The 20,819-nt window shown below is 36.0% G+C and overlaps 2 protein-coding genes across 3 annotated transcripts in view; one reads left to right on the top strand and one right to left on the bottom strand.

Annotated features, from left to right (window-relative positions):
• PPP4R4 (protein phosphatase 4 regulatory subunit 4) overlaps positions 1-9,980 on the top strand; it is a 56,787-nt gene extending 46,807 nt beyond the window's left edge. For both annotated transcript variants that reach the window (XM_064423495.1, XM_064423496.1), the window contains 6 exons: positions 1,521-1,596; positions 2,043-2,123; positions 2,462-2,555; positions 2,989-3,059; positions 3,838-3,973; positions 8,820-9,980. In XM_064423495.1, coding sequence (XP_064279565.1) covers positions 1,521-1,596; positions 2,043-2,123; positions 2,462-2,555; positions 2,989-3,059; positions 3,838-3,973; positions 8,820-8,844 — 483 coding nt within the window. In that variant the 3' untranslated portion in view covers positions 8,845-9,980. The remainder of the gene's footprint in view (positions 1-1,520; positions 1,597-2,042; positions 2,124-2,461; positions 2,556-2,988; positions 3,060-3,837; positions 3,974-8,819) is intronic.
• A 1,934-nt stretch (positions 9,981-11,914) lies between these two features.
• Positions 11,915-20,470, bottom strand: SERPINA10 (serpin family A member 10). The gene is made up of 5 exons (XM_064423501.1): positions 19,237-20,470; positions 17,419-18,180; positions 16,186-16,459; positions 15,334-15,481; positions 11,915-12,593 (listed from the first exon to the last, which is right to left on the bottom strand). Exons 1-5 carry the CDS (start codon positions 19,292-19,294, stop codon positions 12,402-12,404), a joined length of 1,434 nt encoding a protein of 477 aa, XP_064279571.1. The 5' UTR covers positions 19,295-20,470; the 3' UTR covers positions 11,915-12,401.
• Positions 20,471-20,819: the final 349 nt, after the last annotated feature.

Here is a 20,819-nt window from a genome sequence, read left to right as displayed (position 1 = left end):
TTCAGCACACAGCTTGTATCTTCACCACATCTCCACAAAGCCTAGGTCAGACCACTGCAGTCCTCCTGTCTGCTGCCTCCCCTCCAGACTCAGGTGGGAGAAGCTGAGCAGCTGACAGGATTCAGAAGATCCTAAAATTGTTAGCATGATTCCTGTGACTTGGAGTAAATAAACTTCTTTGTAGTGAGTCAGAAGAGATTCAGGAGTGTCCCAAAAATGTCCTTGTTTCCTACCTTTGTGGTCCACTTTGATGTCAGTGGGTATTGCAGGTCAGTATGAGCAAATACACCTGAGCCACAGAGTTCTGCCACTTCACTGTCCCCAGGCAGCTCGAGCTCTGGGTTCTCAGACCTGCATGCACACAACTCACAGTCTTGAGCTGAGCTCGAGCAGTCTGCAGGTAGATACAGCCAATGCTTTTATACTGAAAGGGTTTCATATTGCAAAAGAGCCTCCAGTGCTACTGTGTGTTGTATGATGATATCAATTTTTACCCTGTTTCCACAGCTATGCTTTAGAAAAGCACCTGAATTTTTATGGTATAGGCCACTGATCTGTGCCACCCTTCTGTATCACAAAGGTCTCATTAGCACTGTCTGTGAATGACATGCTTTTGGGGAGCCTGAGAGGGACACAGTGAATTGTGACATGTTGCAGTCCCAAACAGATGAAGAGCCATTCAACCCACTTAAATGTATCAGACTGTTAAGATTTTAATACTGAATGTGTTAGCAAATTTCCTTAATTTTAGTAGTGGACTTTATAGAAACTATTTTCCAGCAACCCTGACCTGAATTAATTACCTCTTTCTTTTCTTGATTAGGTAGTAATTAGAACTACATGAAAAATGTAGATTAGAGCAATTATGGTTTACTTAACTATTTTTATTGTGAAAATTGTATAGAAAGTATGCTACTCTTGTATAGTTTCTTGAAGCTGGAGTGATATCTACTCACAAAATGGAATATACTTTTAGGCTGGATAGTATTACAGAAGGGCAAACAAATTCCATGAACCTGAAGAATTTTACATAGTTGATTTTATTTTTCATAAAAATTCATCAACTGTGAATGTTCATTTTAGATCTTTATAAAGTTGAATATATGTGACACACCTTAAAATTTATAAAACCATTTTCATTGAATTCTATGAAATAAGTGTTGCCTGTTCTATTTTCAGAGTGTCTGTTACAGAAAAGTTTTGCATTGCCAGCTGTCAATGCAAAAATGTCTGTATCTTTTTGAAGTTAAAAAAACCCCCAAAAGCCAGGCATAATTTCAATTATGAGTTACAGATGTGAACTTCAGCTCTGAGCTTTCTTCAGATTGCTGTTTTTAAACGAGATATGTACCCTGATTTCTTTCTGAACTACTTAATTGGCTCTCTGAATATTCATCAGGGATTGTACTACTAGCAGGAGAGTTAAAATGAACTGTTATTTGGAAACACAATTTATTTACTTTTACCTGAATAATATCTAAGAAAACTATTCATTCTTTTATTAATTCTTTTTGTTTTAGGAACAATTAGAAAAAGAGAAGCAGAAAAATGAAGGAAGATCTACAAATATTAATGATAAAATGTTTGAAAAGAAACGTAAGTTTGTTTATTTGTGTACATGTTTATGCATGCTTTGCACTTCTACAAAGGTAATAGAGGAAGGAGCACAGAAGAGACACTTGATACAATAAATAGATTTAGAAATTACATATAAAAATTGTTTCTATCTATTTCTGAAGTTACTTATGAAACATTGCCTCATATTTTATTTTATATATAATAATATGTTTTATTTTGGGTTTATTAATAAAATACATTACAGTTTTAGTTCTCTGTTATTTTTCATTTTGGGATATAGTGTAAGTACTTTTCTGTGGTATTTCTGAAGTGCTATTACCAGTGGATTAGATATTATTACTGTTTGCTCCAGGACTGTGATATGTTATGTCCTCTCTTTTATAAAAATTCAAGTTTTAAGAGGGAAGGGATTATACTGGACTTTTTATTTGATTTGATTTGATTTATTTTATTTTTTTTTTTAGGTAGAGACAGTAAAACATCATCAGTGTTGGCAAAAAGTATCAATCTCTCTATTTCTGGAAGCTCTTCTGGTACCTCAGCAGGTAAGAAGAGTTCAAAAACTCACCTGGAACACTTTGATCTCACATCATCAGGTTAAACCCCAGCAAAGCTGCTGTTGACATCTGTGGACCCAAGTTACACCTACTGCACAGTGGAAAAGATACTTCTCCTAGAACTTAATGTATTTTCTATGGTTTTTAGTTTTGTTTAACTCTGTAGTATATAAATAATGACCTAAGGTTTATTTTTTTTAATTGAAGTATTTAAATAATCTCATTCCTTCATTTACCAGAGATTGACAGAAAAATGTATTTTAAAGTGTTCTTAATTATTGAGGAAAAGCAGTATTCATATTAAAAAATGTTCTCTATATTTTTAGGCAAAGAAGAAAAAAAATCCAAGCTGGTTCGAAGCCAATCTTTCAGTACTCAAGTACTGCACCCAAAATACAGCAACATAGACAAGTGTCCTAAGTATCTTTATAATCTTCATTGCTTACCTCATAGGCAGATGTTTGCTAATAGACAGCTCTTATGAAATTAATACTCATGGATCTCTGAAAATAGTGATGTGCTCACTGAACTGTGACTTACATTTTCAGCTTTCTGTTTAATTGATTAACTGAGGAAAGAAACATCTAAGGCATGCTGAAGCCTAGAAATGGTTATGAATTTCTTTTAAGTTAATAAACGTCACCTTTTATCATATATTAAAAGCAATTTTCAATATGAATTGCTAAATCTAATTTCATACATTTCTTAAAGACATTTTAGCATAACTTTCTCATTTAATTTTAATATAAACTCAGAAATAGCCTCCAATACTATTAAACAGCGTGATGACACAATTAAGAGGAGCACTTTTGGAAGTAACCAACTTGGTTTTGTTTTGTTTGATTTTTTAAAGTAAAAGTTCTGCTACAGGATATACATCTTCAGTACCAGGAATAGGAAAGAGTTGTATGTTATCCTTTAGTGGTAAGTGCTTATTGTAATGTGTGTTACTTCAGTTTTTTTGTGTGGGTGTTGAATATATGGGCCCAGTTAGGCAGGCATACTCTAAGATGCCATTCTTCTAAAGAAAGCAGAATAATAGATATCCAATACATTTGGGCATATAAGTGTTAGTCTAGTAAGTGTATTTTTCAGATTTTTTTTTTTTTTCCCCTACACTTTTGTTTTAATTTACATTTAAAAGTAGTAAAAATAAACTGAGTTTGTCATGTCCTCTTTGGAATTTCAGGTATCATCAAAAGGTTGGGTTTGGAGTTTTTCTCCACCAATTTTACATGAGGAGAATGAGTTTTATGTAAAACTTCAACTGAATTAAGAGAGAGAAACTGTTTACGTTTCTGATCACTAAATTTTAAAGAGTTTGGATGATTAAAGATAAGAGTGAGATGAATGGTTTCCTAGAGAAACCTGTCTTTAAATTCACCACCATTAGGCACTAGGCAATTAAATTACATTAAATAGCTAAATTTTAAGCAGCTAAAGATTGGCCCAAGAAATCACACTCTTGCATACATTAAATGTATGAATATTTTATTTGAAAATGTGAATTCCAGTTATTTAGTGGGACTTTTTAATAAAAATACTTGAAGAAATTTTCAGTAGAAACCATTCCATTAAAATTTGGATTAGTGCCATAAGAAATATGCCACTGTTGTCACAGGAAAAACAGCTCATTCTGTTTACTTTCTGTGAAGTGTTTTCAACCAAAGTTCTTTGTCTGAGCTGCACCTCTGTGTTTCAGATGATTCATTCCGGGCTCATGCTGCTGGCAACAGTGGGAATGCTGCCTTCCCTTCCAGTTCTTCTCGCAGCTTATTTAACTCAGCTGACCAAAAGAGCAATGCAAATAAGGAGAGTCTGTCCCGAAAGATGAGCATGTAAGTTGTTGACAAGATGTTAAACTGAACCTAGGGGTAATGTTTTCAAAGGGAACTCAAAAGAGCCATGTCAAATTAGGCCTGAATTTATTATACTTCTGCTCACAGATTTTGAAATACTAAAATAGCAGGGTAGAAATGTGGTATGCAATTGTAAGTGTTTCTAAGATGGCATTACCTTCTAATTAGTCTTTCACATTGTTTCTTCTGCACATATTTGCATTCAGCTGGTGTATAATTGAGAGGGTGGAATGGGAAAAAGTGAAGGTTAGTGCCTTTGCTGTGTAATAACTACAGTCACAGTGATTTAGCTGCCTGTAGTTGGAGAAATACAAGTATTTTTAGACTACTTAGTTTCTACTTTTCCTTCTTTTTGTGAACTTGTATATGTTTTATCATTATGTAACAATTCTGTCATGAATCTTGAGACTTAGGATGAACTGGTACTGGTATTTGCTATTAATGCTGCCTTTGCCTTACCATTTACAAAAAAACAAAAATTCAATGCTAGGCATCTCCCTTGGGCTGCTTGCCTTTAAACACCAGCCAATGCTGTTCAGCATTTTGCAAGAACAAAATCAAAGATGTATTTTTTGCTCCTGTGCTAAAACTGTAAATCATAGAAAATCACTGTGACATACACTCACCCAAATCTCTGTAGACTCTAGCAGCAAATTCCCTGCAGATTCCTTTTACACTATAACTAAATTACCATCACTGGACTAACTGTAATTTTGTGGGCTCCAACTGAGATTTTTCTTTGCTAGCAGAGATTTGCATTCTTAGCCAAGGCAGAATGGAGAAAGGGAAGGAGTCAGCAACAGCAAGAAAGGAGTCTGGGAAAGTAGACTTCAATCTAACAGAAACCACAACTGAAAGCTAAGATAGGAAAGAGAAAACATACTGGTTTGCTAGGTAAAGAGAGGACATGATAGTGATGGTGTGTTTTGGTGAATTAAACATCTGTATGAACATATTTTTCCACAACATATTTCCAGTTTCCTTTAAAAAACAAACCAAAACATCTCCCCAGCTTTAGTCAGGATTTTAAGTTAATAAAACTAATAAATTGTAAAATAAAACACTAAAAAGTTTAACAAACAATATTAATTTAGCTCCTTGTGTACTTGATTGTTTTGCTGGAATTCTACCGTCTTCACTGTACAAGATAAATTGTTTTCTAGAATGAACCCAAGCTTGCATAGTGACCTATAGCTTTTATTTTGTAGAGAAGGTTAGAAGGTAAGTTGTGAATGCAGATGGCCTCTGTTGAGTAAGTGGCTTCACAGGAATAGTACTTTAAGGTGCCAGATCACTTTGCCCTCTGTCCCTGTCTTTGCCAGTGTCTAATGGCTTCTCTTAATACCACCCACAGTACTTCAGACAGTTACAGATCATTAGGGGGTCACTTATTTCAAAGTGCACCATTTCAAAGTCAGCAGTTAGATTAGTAGACATGGTGACATTTTCAGCTATCTCTTAAGTAAATGGGGCATTTATCTTGAGAACATAAAATGTAATGGAGTGCTACATAGTTTAAAAAAATTAGGTGTGCTCAAAACCTCATTTTCTTTCACCCTAATTATGGTATGCCTCTTTTCCTCACTTTAAAACCAGAAAATTAGTTCAAATGTTGTAAATATTTTTAGCAATCTGTAGAAATTTCAATTACTTGGTGTCCCACAAGGATTTGGAGAAAATGAATGGATTAATATTCACAAAGCAGTGAGGTGCAAAGATTAGCTAGACATATTTTTTATCACATGAAATATTTCCAAATTTCAAAGGTTTTTCTATCTTTCTTTTAAAATAAAACTGATATCTTTTGTTTAAATACAGAGGGACAGGAAAAGACTCACACAGAGCAGTTTGCACTTTTGTCTTCAGGCAGGAGAGTGGAATGTCAGAAACACAGCTTCGAGTCTCTGTGTACCATTCCCAAATGAATGCCCTAAGAGCAGAGTATTTGAAAGTAGGATTCTGATCAAACACAATGATCTGGGTGCTTTATCTGGTTCAGAAAGTCCCTGAACTGCATAGGGTCACAAGCTAAAGAGGATGTATCAGGGGAAGAAAAACATTCATTTTTAGGAAGAGGAAGCTTAAGATGTCCTAAATTTAGTTCTGAATAAGAGTTTTAGTGTTCTGTGTTCTTATAGGAAAAGACATCTCTCAAGTTGGTCTAATGTCTGCTGTGCTGTAGATTAAATCTCTTGTTTATAAACTGACCCAATAATTAACTGTTTTCATAAGAAAATGAAACAGCTCTATAAGGAGATACTAAGAAATACAGGAATGTCTGGTGGTAAATGCATTCGATCACAGATATGTTTAGCTGTACTTTTTATCTTTCTTTTACTCAGGAAGTCAGGCCTGGTGCTAAATATATGCACACTTAAAGTAAAAAAAAAACCAAACAACCCAACTAGAAATGTCAGTTTCAAGGAAGCATTATTTTCTAATTTTAATGATGAAAAAAATTGATATCCAAATATATAAGCAGCTGACAGAAATCACTCTATGACAATTGTACAGTGAGAGGTACAGTTTAATAGATGCTCATCAATGAGCATCACTTTTGGTGGACTGACTAAGGCGGAAAACTCACTAAGGTGAGAAAATAATAATTGGGTGTTTTTTTAAGACTGTATCATCATGCAGATTTACATATGTGCTGGTTAAAATTTCCACTGATCATCTCAATTCTGGCAAAACCCAACTTTTAGTTTGCTGGCTCTGCAACTTAAGTAGGGTAACTTCTAATGTTTCTTTTTCTAAGTAAATATGTGGGCACTAACACAATAATCAGAGTATAAGCAGATAAAATCAATTATTCTTAATTTGAAGTGGTATATGGTTGGATAAAATATTGTTTAATTGCTTAAGCCTAATATTTTGTATAAAAGTTCTCTACATTATATTGGCAGATGTTCACTTTTGACAATATAGTGCAGTTTGCAGGGATGAAGAATTTCTGATTTCATATATAATAGTGCTCCACGAATATTTCAAAATTCAGAGTTACTTTGGTGGAGAACTTAAGTCTTTTCTTACCACACGCATGCATTCAAACATTCAGTTTGAACTAACTTATAAGTACGTGCCAATTAAAGTTTTATCTATTTTTGAAAATAGAATAGATGCAAGGGAAAAAAATAGTAAATCATGATCCAGTGCTCACAAGCAGGTGACAAGAATTGTTTTAGTGTAGGTGTCAGTTGCTAGGTCTTAGGTAATACTTAGGCCATAGAAAATGCCAGAATTATGCTAAAGGAGCACCCATATAATTAATGAGAGAATTACAAAAGAGAAGACTACCTGCTTTAAATACCTGATGGAATAGGAAAGAATCAGAAAGAGCATTGGTTGGATACTTTGTCCCACAAGAGATTTCACATGCAGAGCAGAGTTTTTCTCACTTCCTGTTGAAGAGTTGCCAGTTAGATCATGAATCATCCTAGTGCAGACATTGACATAAAGCATGAACACTGTGTTCTATCAAGCAGTCTGATCTTGTATCATTAGGCTATGTAGCTTTATTATATTATTTTGAATGTTGTCAGCTTTATGAGATTGTTAGATATGTTTTTCTTGAGTTTATAGTGCTGTAGTATGACTGCAAATGTTCAACATGCAGTTGTTTGAAACTATTTAGAAACTTTATAGATTTGTCAATTAATATATCCACTTCATAGATGGCATTTAAGTATTTTGCATCTTGATTATAGACATACAGATATTGGCTGATTTTATTTCACTTTGACTCAAAACTTTCTTCAAGGATGTGTGGTACAGGTTTTCCATCTTGTAAAAACAGGGTGTAGATTTATTGTTGCATAAAAATTAATTTTCTAATTTATTATTAGAAATTTCTAATTTCTAATTAGAAAGATATTTTTTATGCAGCAATAAATCTAAATAAATATCAGTGTTTTATAAGATGCCCACAACTGACCTATAAGACATCTAGTTTGGTGCATGTATCAGTTATATGTTTAAGATAAGTATCTTAAAGTAATGTATTTCATCCAGTCATATAATTGCTTAGAAAGTTAAGCACAAGATGAAATAGTTCTGGCACTCTTCTACTACATTTGGAGTTGGTTACTTACAGCTTTTAATCATGTTTTCATCATGACATTTAAGATGCTGGGAGTTCCAAGTTCCAGTGGGACTGGCTTGTGTTTTGTGTCCCATTTCTGTGATGAAGATAGTAGGTATCCTGACACTGATATATTATCATATAATATATGCAGTTTTTAAATATTCAGCAGTTTTAAAAGAATGAAACAGAACAATATATAGTGTTATATGTAAATGATACTGTAAAATATAGATGCAAATTAGTATTCCAAGAGTTCTAAAAGTTACACCCCATCTTGTAAATAATTCTGTCTGATACAAATAGTTAATTGACAGCTACAGCTGTTTGAAACTTATAAACAGTATATCTAAAGATTTAAAAGTTAAGGCATGAAAAATCCAGAAATTACCCAAATGACCTTGTGGTCAGCAGAACACCTAGAAATCACAGTGCAACATGCCAGACTTTTGGCACTTTTTGTAACCATGAGTAGACTGCTTGTACCACCTTAACCATCTCACTCAGATGGATCTCTGCAAGAACTTCTGTAGACACCTGAATGGAGAACTTCAACCTTTTTGAGAAGAATGCCCTCAGAATACATCCATTTGGGTTTTTCACTGGGTGCAATAGAACAGCTAATAATTTTTAAAGTACAGCAAGAGTTATGTTAAAATGTTCTGCATAATAGCAGTTTAATATGCTATGCAATTTAACAATATAGTAACAACATATTGTATGTGTTTCTTCTTTTGTATGAAGAAAAAACAGAAAATCAAACTCCTAGATCATCTGAAAAAGGAGGCAACCAGAGACTGAAGGAAGCAATGTTCTGGTGGGATAAGGTGGGAGTAGCAGATGGGACTCTATAATGCCTGGACTGAGTAAAATGCATCCTGCAATGTTAAAAAATTTAAAATAAATATTTTAAATAAAATTCCAAACTGTAAAATATTTTCTGATAAACAATGTAATGGTTGCAGTATTCTAACATGTAGTGAAATGATATGAACCATAACTTCAGCTATGTGCTCTTAACTGCTGCAGCTAAGGAAAAGATTTTTGTTTTCTTCAGTTATGCCTTTGTAGTTTGAAGTCTTGGATTTACAATGTACATACCCATTATTTAATTGGCTTCTTTAACATCTCAGCAACCCTTAGCTGCCATATTTTAAGGTAGAAATAGAAGGAATTTTTATGAATATGAAAAAGGAATCCCACATTTTAAAGAACCTGCAAGCCTAATTTAAGACCAAAGTCCAGAACCATTGATCAGTCTATTAAAAAAACCATAGACTTTTGAAGCATTGTGCTGTGAATTTGGAATTAACGTTTTTACAAGTTCCAAGTTCATAAAAATCCTGTATAAGTTTCAAAGCAATCTAAAAACAAATGTCTCCAGATGATGTAAAAAAAAAGTTTTATTTCGTACATTTGGTTGTATAAATACTTGTTTTAATTTTAGTATTTCAAATTGTATTTTCACTTTAATAATTTATAATAATGAATCTAGTTTTTAATCAGCTGCTATTGCAAGCTGCCATGTTTCAGTGATGTCATCTGCATTTGGTTGCATTAATGCTAATGTTTCTATCAAAATGTATGTGGAAAAACATGAAATCATATTTTGAAAAGTTCTATTTATGCCAATACTTCAAAGAGATTATGAAGCTATTGTCAGCTTCTCTTCAAAATGGAGGCAGCATAAATATATTGATATCAGAAATATATGGTTTTTAAAATTCATTGGTGTATGATAAAGATGATCTGGTCTGTGTATGCATATGTGAGTGTGGTTACTTTTTATAATGTAAGAACATGAATAATGATTTACTCAAAATAAAACATAGGACAATGCTGTACATGCATGTTCTTGAAAATAATTCTCAGGGCATCTTTTATAATTAAAATAAATAAAAACAATTACCTATGGAGGGTATTTATTTAAAATGCTAATAATGCTGAATGTATGCTGTCTTGTGTGAAGTACAGAATGTTTCTTTGCATTAAGCACTGTCCAAATGCTTAAGCTTCCTACACCTCAATTAGATTTAGCAGTGTCCTCTGTCTTAAGCCACAGGCATTGTTTGAGTTCTGTGGAAACACTTAATTTTTCAGTTTGTTCTGCAGCTTGACATAGGATGTTGTAAACCACAGATTTCTTTAAAAGCTTCTTTGAGTTTTATGGTGTTTAATGTTTAGTATTGATAGAGGTGTCCAGATGACCTGGGCTGGCTCCTCCTGGGTTCTGCTTTTGGTTCATTAATGCAAGTAGATTCTCCCAGTTCCCCAGGCACAGCTGAATCAGGTGCAGCTACAGCTGTGGGCCACAGGAGACTGCTCAGGCTGCTCTTAGTCTGACCTTTGGCAGGGACCAACTCACATCATCAGTAGCCAGCTGTAAAACAGGACTCAAAACTGTGTTGGCCCTTTTGATGCCTTGCAGAGCAATGCAGAACAACCAGTAAGTTCAGAAAATCGGAGCTCTTTCTCCCCTTAATAAGCAGGTAATGAGTTCTGTAAACAGTCTGTCTTTTGTTCCTTCTTGGCTGTCAGAGTCTGTCATTTTAAAAAGATTAATTTATTTAATGCTGAAAACACGTGCTCTAGTCAATAATCAAAAATTCCTTCAATGTAATCTTTAAATGCTCTGTTTAGACATTTTTGGACTGGACATTTTCCTTGTGCACTACCTCTGGTGTCTTGTGCATGCTTTTATCAGTCCTCTGCACTACCGACCTCCATCCAAGAGTCTTTTTAGGGGCCACTTACTTCTGGGTTAGTTCTGTTAAACAGCACCAATGCATTTGAACCCTTCAGAGCACTGTTTGTACCTGCTGGTCAGCTGTAGCTCTGGAACAACAGCTGAAGGTCAACTGTGCAGTGGCATTTGTTGGTTTTCATATAGATCGGTGGCAGGAGGGAGTGATTCTCTTTCTGGGTACATTTGTAGTGCAGTCTGGAGTTAGCTTAGATGCACCTTCGTAGTCTAGTCAGATAGCAGAGCCTGCCTCCTAAGTCCTTGTGTGGGTGGGGTACATCAGTGTCTGGGCTGCTGTGGGCAGACACCAAAGGGTAACTGAGGGGATTTTTTGAGATTTACCAGCTTTATCCCATAATGTATCTTCTGTATCTCCTCTAGCAGAGGTATCTGTGAATGTGTACTGATAGACACCTGTGAAGTTCCTTGCCAAATGATTTTGAAAAGTCTTCTGCTCCTTTTTGGGCAATTATTTTGTGAAGGTTGTATGAGCAAGCAGAATAATGCTGACATCTGTTAGTTACATAAACCAAAAAGTAGCTTTTTGCATTGTTTTGTACTTTATATATAGGACTCTGCTAATTAAAATCTATTAAATCTTAAGATCCTGTCATTCTGTTGGATGCATTCTGCTCTACTTGAATAAAGGAAATTGTGGTTAGATCATGGAAATAGTTTTCTGAAAATATTTCTGAAATATTTTTCTGAAACATCTTTGCAACACCTTTTGGATTTTAGGATCAACTCTGTGAAAAGATTTATTCCACTTTAATGCAGGTATGTTTTTTCCTACCAAAGTCTGCTTTATTTCAGTTATAGAGTCCTGTTACATAGTTCACCCTGGTGTCTAGGTGATACTACAGGTAGAAATTCTGGGGTTAGGAGAGGGCTAGCTTTGTGCTATGAAATAGTACAGGCAGGATTTTCCAAAATCAGAATACCTGTTTTTCAGAACTATTTTGTTTTTAATTCAAAGAATTAAATTTTAAGGCACAGCATGTACTCTGAGAAAATAAGGTGATTTGACAGTCTGCATAAATGCTTTGAAAGAGGTCACACAAGGTAGACTTCATGACAGACTTATTTTCTACAGTAATAAAATAAAGATCTCTACACAAAGCTTATAAATTCTCTTTTAGGCCTTGATACTGCTTCTGTTCTTATAACTGGCAAAATTCTGCTAACGTTGAGGTCACTGGGCTCTTCAGTTTCTTTGTAACAGAAGATAGCATTGAGGTATATGCAGTGTTTGGCAGTGAGCTTCCTGAATATTTTGGCATTTGAATGTCTGGGGTTTTCAGATTTATCACTAAAATACTGATTTTTGTAATTTTACTTCTGTTGTTGTTAGGTTGTCTTTTACCGGAGGTAGATTTTACAAGTCACAATTTTGTTGTTTTGAGTCTTAATGAAGTTAGCTTGTTGTGTGGCATTAATAAAATATTGCTAGGATGTGACCTAGTGCTAGCTAGGAGAGACAGAACATGTTTTCACATTTCATATTTCAGTGTCTTTTTATTATAAAATAAATTATTAAAAATAAAGCTTCTTACATACCAAAGAATAGAAACTGTTACCTTTATTCACCTTTCTGTTGGATCAACCACCCTGCCAATGAACAGTAATGTTTTAAAAGTTTCTTCAAAAATCATGAAGAGGAATGGCCGGTCCACTTTGATGACAGGAGGCACTGTGAATGCAGTTATTTCTGAGCCACTTGCTGCTGCAGCCTCAGTTCCTTCTTCATCCACTTCAATAACTGCATTTTGGACAACCTGAAATGCAAGGCAGAAATAAGTATGTGACAGAAGTAAATACTAACATGAAGAGTATTTTTCCAGCTGGAGGCATTTAGTTGAAGTAGGCTTCTGTTAAGGATTAAAATGAACAGCTCAGTGCAGTTACCTCTGTTAGACGGGTAGAGGAGACAGCACAACCACTATGCCCACAAGGCTCACAGTGTGGATGCCAGTACAGGGGTCATTGCACTTTTCCACATTTCTGAGCATAGATCTCACTTGGAGATTGGAGTTTTTGCATGAAACAGCAATTGCATTTGTGTAGAGTGCCCCTCTTTGACACCTAACTGTGCAAAGGCGTTTCTCAATTGTAGGAAATGTGTTTTCACCAGTCACAAACACTGACTGCCTGCATATGTCATTGGCAGCTAATGTTGTGAGAGCTTAGGGAAATGTACCAATCATTGTTTTTTCCCCTGTATATTTCTTCTTTGTACTTTTGGTAGCACAGACTAAATATGTAGAGCAATGAGGTACAGTCCTGGATTGGTTTGAATATTTTCCACTCCTAATGAAATTGCAGCCTGGCAGAATATTTTTCATTTTGTCATCTTTTCCTTTTTGTTCTTTCTGCCTGCTTATACCTATGAGTGCTTCTGCTGTGTTAGTGTCTGTACTGGTGAACTACCTGGTCATCTAGTGGATTTACAGCTTCTGAACTCCTAATTCTAGGAATTACTTATGTGAAAACAGTTGAAGGACTTCACCAGTGTTGAGGTTTCTGCTACATATTATTAAATAATATTTTTGTCTTTCACAATTCCCAGGGACAGAATGCTCCTCTGGCACTTTGTAGCTGATGCACATATTGCTTCTAATATCAGTTAGCAGTTCCTGTTAAAGTGTGATTTTTTCATAACACAATAGAGTTAACTGCTGAGAATCAGCATGAAAGTTACGTGATCAAGAGGAAGGGAGAAAAGTGCTGCAGATTGCCATTTCCCAACAGTGAAATAGTTCATACCAAACCAAAAATCACTGCAATTTTATCCATTAAATATTTATTCTTGGGATGTTACATCTTCCCAGAAAGGTTGTTTTGTTAAGCCACTGCAATTTTGAAAACCTGTAGCTCAAGCGTGAGAGTTTTTGAAACTTGTAGAGAAGTGTTTATTATCCCACCCTGTTAATTGGCTAATCACAAAGGCTTCCATAAGGATTTGGTGTGGGGAGACTTGTGAGAGCAGCACCAGAAGGATTCTTTCTCGTAGGGTACAAGTACCCAAAGGGATCCTGCAAAGAAGGTGAGCCAGGCTCGTCAGTGGTGCCCAGTGACAGCACCAGAGGCAGTGGGCACCAACTGAAACACAGGAGGTTTCAACAGAGGAGGTTCCCTCTGAACACTGGGAAATGCTTTTTCATGTGAGGCTGACTGAGCACTGGCACACTGTGGATTCTTCCTCTTTGGAGATATTAAAAAAAAAATATAAAAGCTGTCTGGACATGGACCTCAGAAACTTGCTCAAGGTGACCTTGCTTGAGCAGAGGAGTTGGACCAGGTGACCTCCAGAGGTCCCTTCCAACCTTAACCATTCTGTGATCGTGGGAAGCCTCTCCTGGAGTTGTGGTCCTGGATTGTGTGTGCCATACAACCCTCCACAACCACGAGCAGTTGCATGCTACAACTTCCTTACATAAGTTTATAAAGCTACATTTTTAAATCCTGTGCCAGAGTAATTTTATTTAGATCTTGTTTATAAATTAATCTTGTTTCAGATTTTTTTTAACTTTTGTTATAATGTATGAATTTGTATTTAGAATTCATTGCTTTTCATCTTGTTCCACACACTCCAATCTTGTGGGCACAAGTATCTCTGTGTGTTTTGTCTTTTCATCTCCTTTCTTTGACCATGCATTTTAATTTTCTATTTTCAGCAAATTTTTCTTCTTGTAGACTACCTTTCTTTTTCATAAGACATCCCTGGTCACATAGACCTCATGATATTGATGTGATTGACAAATCCTTTGTCTTCCATACTCTTCTGCTTCTCATTCTTCCTCTGTTTTCCATCAGTCTTCTGAATTTCATCTGTGCCCTCCCTTAAACAGTGGTGCAAAGTCTCTCTTCCTGCTCCTCTTTTTACATGGGGCTGTGTTCCTGTCTTCTTGGCCATTCACTGCCCTTGCCTTTACCTGCTTAAAGGTTCTTTGAAAGTTTCAGCATACAAAGTGGAACATCTGTATGGGTTGGAGTGCAACTATATTGTGCCAGTCCTTTCCTGTGAGATTCTGTTTTTTCTCTTCAATAGTGTATAGAGGGAAAAACAGGAGAGCTTTGACTTCTCTTCCTCACTGTTACCTTTTTGGTTCTTTATTTTTTGAGAAGTCTCTGGACTGTGTATGAGGAGTTCTTTCCTTGAATGTCCTTCCTTGCCCTGGCTTTTGCCATTTCACTGTCATTTACATAGTCTTTCTTGTTCACAGTTTTTGTGAAATTGTGCTCATTCCCTGCCAACCATATTCCTCTGGAGGCAGAGCTTTTCTCTTGTAATGGGTTAGCTTTGGGAGGTGTTGAGTGCCTATGAGATGTCACTACCCCTTTCCCCTACACACCTCATACTTGAAGTGGGATCCATCCTGATTAAGATGTGTAGATTGCACATACCTGGCAGATGAGGTGCTTTGTTATTAATGTCCCTATACATTTATATGACCATCTTGGCTGGGCTGTTTATATACTATCATAATCCAAACAGCAAATAATTTTAGTGCTTACCTGTGAAACTGCTACATACTCATCATCTGTCAGATGAGTAAGATCTGCTGAACGTGTAAAGAGCTTTTTAATTCCAAGACTTTGAAGCAGTTTCTTCATTTTGTATTTTTGTTCTAGTTTAAACTTTGGAAATGAAATATCCACTTTTCTGTTAAAAAAAAAAAATCAATGCAAACAGTCACTTGACTGCTGAAATGCACACTACTCAGGAATTAAGCTTTACACAGAAAAAGAAGGGCCAAAAACTGGAGAGTCTCTCCTGGCATTTAGGTTGGCAGAAAATAATTTCTAACCTCTTGGCTGCCAGTGATGCTAGAAATAATTTCCTTCTCTAGATAAATACTTCCACCAGCAGTTACAGTGTCCTGATACCAGGATGACACACTCATTTATTGACTGGTGAAAAGAATTTTCACTTCAGGAACTACATTTCACAGGAATCATCGGGGTTTACATGTTTATATTCAAATTTATAAATTTCCTCTGGGTTTCCCCTGGTAAGAAATGTTTAATAAATGTCTAGATTTATAGTGGTTTTTGCTTGGCAGTACTAAATTTAAGGAGATAGAAGACCTAAGGAAGAATATGGAAAAACTCATGCCTTCTCTCACAGAGAGAGACATTTTTAACTGAGATAAGCCAAAGTTTTGTTGCCTCTTGAGTCAAAACTTTCACATGCCACTTGGGCTGTGCATAGGCCATTAAAGGACCTCTACTCTGTAGATACCTCTTGCCACAGAGATGCTACCATGGGAAAAGACTTAGGAAGACCAGCTGAACTTTGCTGGGTTTTGTTGCTCTGCTGCAGTAGACATCAAAAACATTAGGGCCCCATGGGTGTCAAAGAAATACCTGGTTTTCATGTTTCCAAGCCAGGATTCCACAAGCTCTGTAGTCAAATGGTCTTCAATTGAAATGTAGTCTCCCTCTTTTTCTGGGATAACAATCAGCATGTGGGCATTCCCTTTGTAAGGTATCTTTATCACAGTGCATCTTAAGTTCTCATCAAAAGTGGAATTAATTTTGTCTGACTTGAACATCATGGGTACCTGTACGCTTCTGTATTTGTTTATGTGGAAAGTCTCAATTTCCGTGAATTTGGAATTAAATGGATAGACCCACTTGCCTAAGGAAAGAAAAAAAATTAAATAATTATATATGTTTAGATTTGTTCAGAAAAATTATCTAAAAAGTTAAAAAAGCTATAGGATAATTTCTGAATATAGTCGAAGTGGCTGTCAGTTGTGTTTGGGATAAGTGGATGACAATTTCATTATATTTTATGTTTATTGTATATGAATTTTTTTACAGAAAAAAACCCAAAGTAATCCACAAAATAAACTACTTCATTTGCACAGAAAGAAGGGAAATATTTTTCTAAGCCTGGTTAGTTGCCACTCAAGTTCAGAATTTATGTTATCTTTGTTTTATCAGTGCCTGGTGAGCATCTGACCTTTCCTAACATGTAATCTTCTCTGAAATTCTCTATCAGCTGTTCAGTATCCTGTATTTAATTTAATTATCCAATATTTCGAATGGGGATTCCCTGACTTCTCCATGGAATGGTTTCTGCCCATCACTAGTATTTCTTTCCCTCCCTCTGTAAGGTAAAATAATAGGGCACTTGGGTTCCTCTGGGGCAGATGATTCTTGATGGAAATAGAGAAATTATTTTTGTTTCAATGATTTTGTTTACTATGTTAAATCAGTCCATGATTTTATGCCCAGTATTCAGCATTTAAGACTATTGTGATTAAGATTTTTTCATTTTAATGGGTGAATGAAAATAAAACATTGTTTCATGTCATAAAGAGGGATAATTTGGAGATGGACTGAGATAGTTTGATACAGGGTTTTTGGTTCTCTTTGAGACTCATTGTGTGGAAAAAGCATAGAAGAGTTGTGGTTTCCTATAATGAAAAATAATTTCCTAATAAATGAGCTTAATAGAAAAAAGTCATCTTAGACAAAGATATAGAGAAAACAGGACATCTAAATTCACTGAAACTCCCCCTAATGTAGCTTAAGTTAGAGTCTTGATTCTCCTAATAAATAATTATTCTGCAAAATAAAAACAGCAATTACCTTTAAAGAAAATGTAGTCCACAAGCACCAGTTTATTATGGCGGTCCAGCTCTTCAAAAAGCCCTGGGATTTTTCCTTTGGTCATTTTGTTAATGTTTTGATTGATGAAAAATTTTGCCTGTGTTAAGTTTTCAAAGTCCACTTTCAGGAATTCCATATCAAAGTACTGCTTAGATAAATTCAGGAAGGACTCTTTGAGTCTGAAGTCCTTTTGAATAAAAGAAAGAACACCTTGCATGAGGAGAAATTCTTCATTCATTGTGATGTTACCTATCAGTTGTTTAAACAGAGCTGGTAAATGTTGGTGATCCACTCTGTCCTTCACAGCATGGAGGTTTAGACCTTTTACAATTTGTCTGTGTGTTTCTCCTTTGGCTGCCATCATATAGACACTCATGAGAGCTGACACAGAAAATGGAGAGATGATTACATTGTTATCATGTGTCATTGCAATTTTTCTGTAGAGGTTAAATCCGAAATTTGCAGTCTTTTCAGTGAAGTTGTGAAGAGTGAAGTCTTCAAGACCTTGGTCTTCAAAACCTTGGTGTTCAAAAGGCTTAGAGATATTTTTGTGATGGTACCACTCTTTGGAAATACTGATGTTATATCTTTCCAAGAAATTACTCTCTTTTTCCTCCTTTGGAAATTTAGGTTTGATACCAGCCTGAATGAATTCAAAACATATTCCACTTAAGAGAAGTATGTAGATTCCTGTTTTCATATTGGCATCCAATAATGAGCTCTTTAGAGATGTTTTTTTCCCTAGCAAAAAAGAAAGACAACAAAATGACTTTTTAGTTTATTCTTCCATTTACAATGCAGAAGGTCATAGATGTAATGAAGTGGTCTTTCTGCATCTTCAGGGTATACGCTCCAAAATATTCAGAGAAGACCAGGCAGATCTTACAGGACACCTTAGGCAAACCTTAGCATCAGACATTGTGTAAATTTGCAAATGAAATACACTTTGCAAGCATAAAGTGGAAATATTATTATCATCCATTTTTCCATAAATCAATATATGAATTTTCTCCCATACAGCAGTATTGAATTGCACCTTATGAAAAAATTTGTAATGGCTACTATCTTTGGAGATGCATTTTCCCATTATAAATTAAATGGAATGTTCAAGACCACCAAACCTGCACAGATTCCCTTTGTATAGCAGTGGGCAAAGGGATAAATGAGATTAAAAACTGGATTATATGGTCCCTCAATAAAGTAGTAAGGGATTCAAAAGTCTAGAATCACGTGGCAATTGTTAACTACTCCTTTTAAGCTAAGGATCTGTAACAGCAAATTACGGTCATTGTATAATTTGTGATTTGGCATATGGAAAAGCTGGTTTTATCCGGTTTATTCAGAGTTCAGCTGAATTTCACAGTTGGCTGATTCAGGCTGTGGGAGTTAGTCCTGAAAAGGTATGTTGATGTGAGTACTGAGGCATTTGGGTGCCAAGTCACGAGGTGCTTTTGGCAGTCAGGTGGTGTGCTATTTTCTTTTGAGATAATAGGTCACGTTCTGTACTTGCTGCAACACAGATGGGCTGTCATGACTTAATGGGGAGGCAGTGAATTCGATGAATGTTATGCCTGCTCTCGAGTGCATGGCAGACAGAGAACAGAGCAAAATATGCAGCAAACATGTTGTGAATATTTTAAAATTTATTTTTCTTTCCCATTAACCCTTGATTTTTTTAAATGAGATTCCCAGTGTCTGGATTTTCAGGATTGGAGTAGGGAAGGGGATGACTTGACTTCAGCTCCTGCCTTGCTGGTCAGGCAGTGCCTGTGACACCTGGAGTGCTGGGATACTCACTGTCCCCTGGCAGGCTGAAGCAGTGCAGTTCAGAGCTAGTGCAGGAACTGCTGAGCATTCCTTCTGCTTATGTAGCGACCCACTTCTGTGGAGGAAGCACAGGCACAGAGATCCTGTTCCTGCCGCAGTGCTGCACCTGCCCTGGCAGCAAAGAAGGAGATTCTTTCCTCTGGGAGTCATCCCTACTTTGAAGAAGCATCCTTGGACACTGCAGTGTCAGCTCTAGCGAAGAGGCAGGGATTGGAAAATTTTGCTTTTGATCATATTCAATCACAGGGAAAGGATTTTCTGCAGCAGCAGTTCCTCCTCTAAATGCAGCATCAGGCCTAACTGCTCACCAGGTATTGCAGAGCACAAGCCCTTCCTCATCTTTTCTGGGCAGGGTGCAATTCTTGCACACAGCGCTGCATTTGGCAGACGTCACTGCTGCATCTCTCTCAGGGGGCTGGGGACAGACTTGGCTCCAGTGGCCACCAGCTTCCCCCAGGAGATGGGAAGGGACAGATTGGGCAAAGCACTGCTGCCTTCCAGAGGGCCCTGCCTTCCCAGCACAGAGAGGTTTTGGACAGAAAGGGCAGGACAAACGCAGGAGCTCTTCTTTACAGGTTTATCACAAACTATTCAACACTCAAGAAAACATTCCTGAATCCTCAGGCAAACACATACACATCTGCTACTGATATGGGTGCAAAGAATGTGGGAATAAAAACCTTGCAGTTGCACTAAGTAATCACTGCAAATCTGAGATTGCAAACATTTAAAGTTAACATTAAAGCAGCTGTATCATTCACCTTTACTAGTTAGAAATAGAGCATGTCCTCTAGAACTATAGGAAAAGCAGTTCTGGGAACAATAAAGTAGAGTTTATGTATATTATAGACTTGTATTTTTAGACCTGAGTGAAGCTTATTGTTAATTTTAGACAACTCACTTTATTTGTAGAGCAGACAGTTCATTAATAAATGCGTGTTAGAGCAAAGTGAACATTATTTTCATTTTAAGAAATATTTATTTCTAGTAATATCAATATCAAAGAAAAAAGCTGCTTGTGCAAATGCCTTTTTTTTTCTGAAAGCTTTATAGCAACACAAAAATCCATTAGAAGCTGATTAAGGTCTACAACCATTTAAAACATCACATCAAGAGAATCACTGATAAATATGTAAAATTGCATTATATATATATATATAAATAAAAGATGTAATAATCTTTCCTTTACAATCTAAATTCTTCATATAAATCTTATCTTACCTGTTAGGTAGCTCTTCTGTTACGTTTCTCAGTCAGTTATGTTTAAAAATGAGATGAAGATGTCTCTCCCATTTAGAAGTTTTTGAACAAATATTTGCTCTTCCAATGACAGATAATGTGGTTTTGTCTGTTATAAATTAACTGCTTTATAAACACTGAATACGTGTTTCCTATAAATGGCATAATAAGGGAGGGTTATATTCCAGTAAATATGTCCTGTCTTTCATGAGAAACAAGAGAACAGCAAATTCTTTGCATTTAGCCCCTCAGCACCCTATCAGGATATGGCCCCTACATCCAATAGCTCATGAGAATTATTTTTCAGGCAGGCT

This window comes from Passer domesticus, chromosome 6 (assembly GCF_036417665.1).
Source record: "Passer domesticus isolate bPasDom1 chromosome 6, bPasDom1.hap1, whole genome shotgun sequence".
In the NCBI taxonomy this organism is placed as follows: domain Eukaryota; kingdom Metazoa; phylum Chordata; class Aves; order Passeriformes; family Passeridae; genus Passer; species Passer domesticus.
Note: the sequence above shows the minus strand (reverse complement) of the source record. Positions and strands in the feature narration are given on the sequence as shown.

Bases quoted from the DNA above. Each gene is read 5' to 3' on its own strand.
- SERPINA10 (XM_064423501.1), bottom strand. From the start codon at position 19,294: ATGCTCAGCAGTTCCTGCACTAGCTCTGAACTGCACTGCTTCAGCCTG. The intron at 18,181-19,236 runs GTGAGTATCCCA...CTTTTTTGCTAG, and splicing joins CTTCAGCCTGCCAGGGGACA to GGAAAAAAACATCTCTAAAG. The intron at 16,460-17,418 runs GTAATTGCTGTT...TTCTTTCCTTAG, and splicing joins GGACTACATTTTCTTTAAAG to GCAAGTGGGTCTATCCATTT.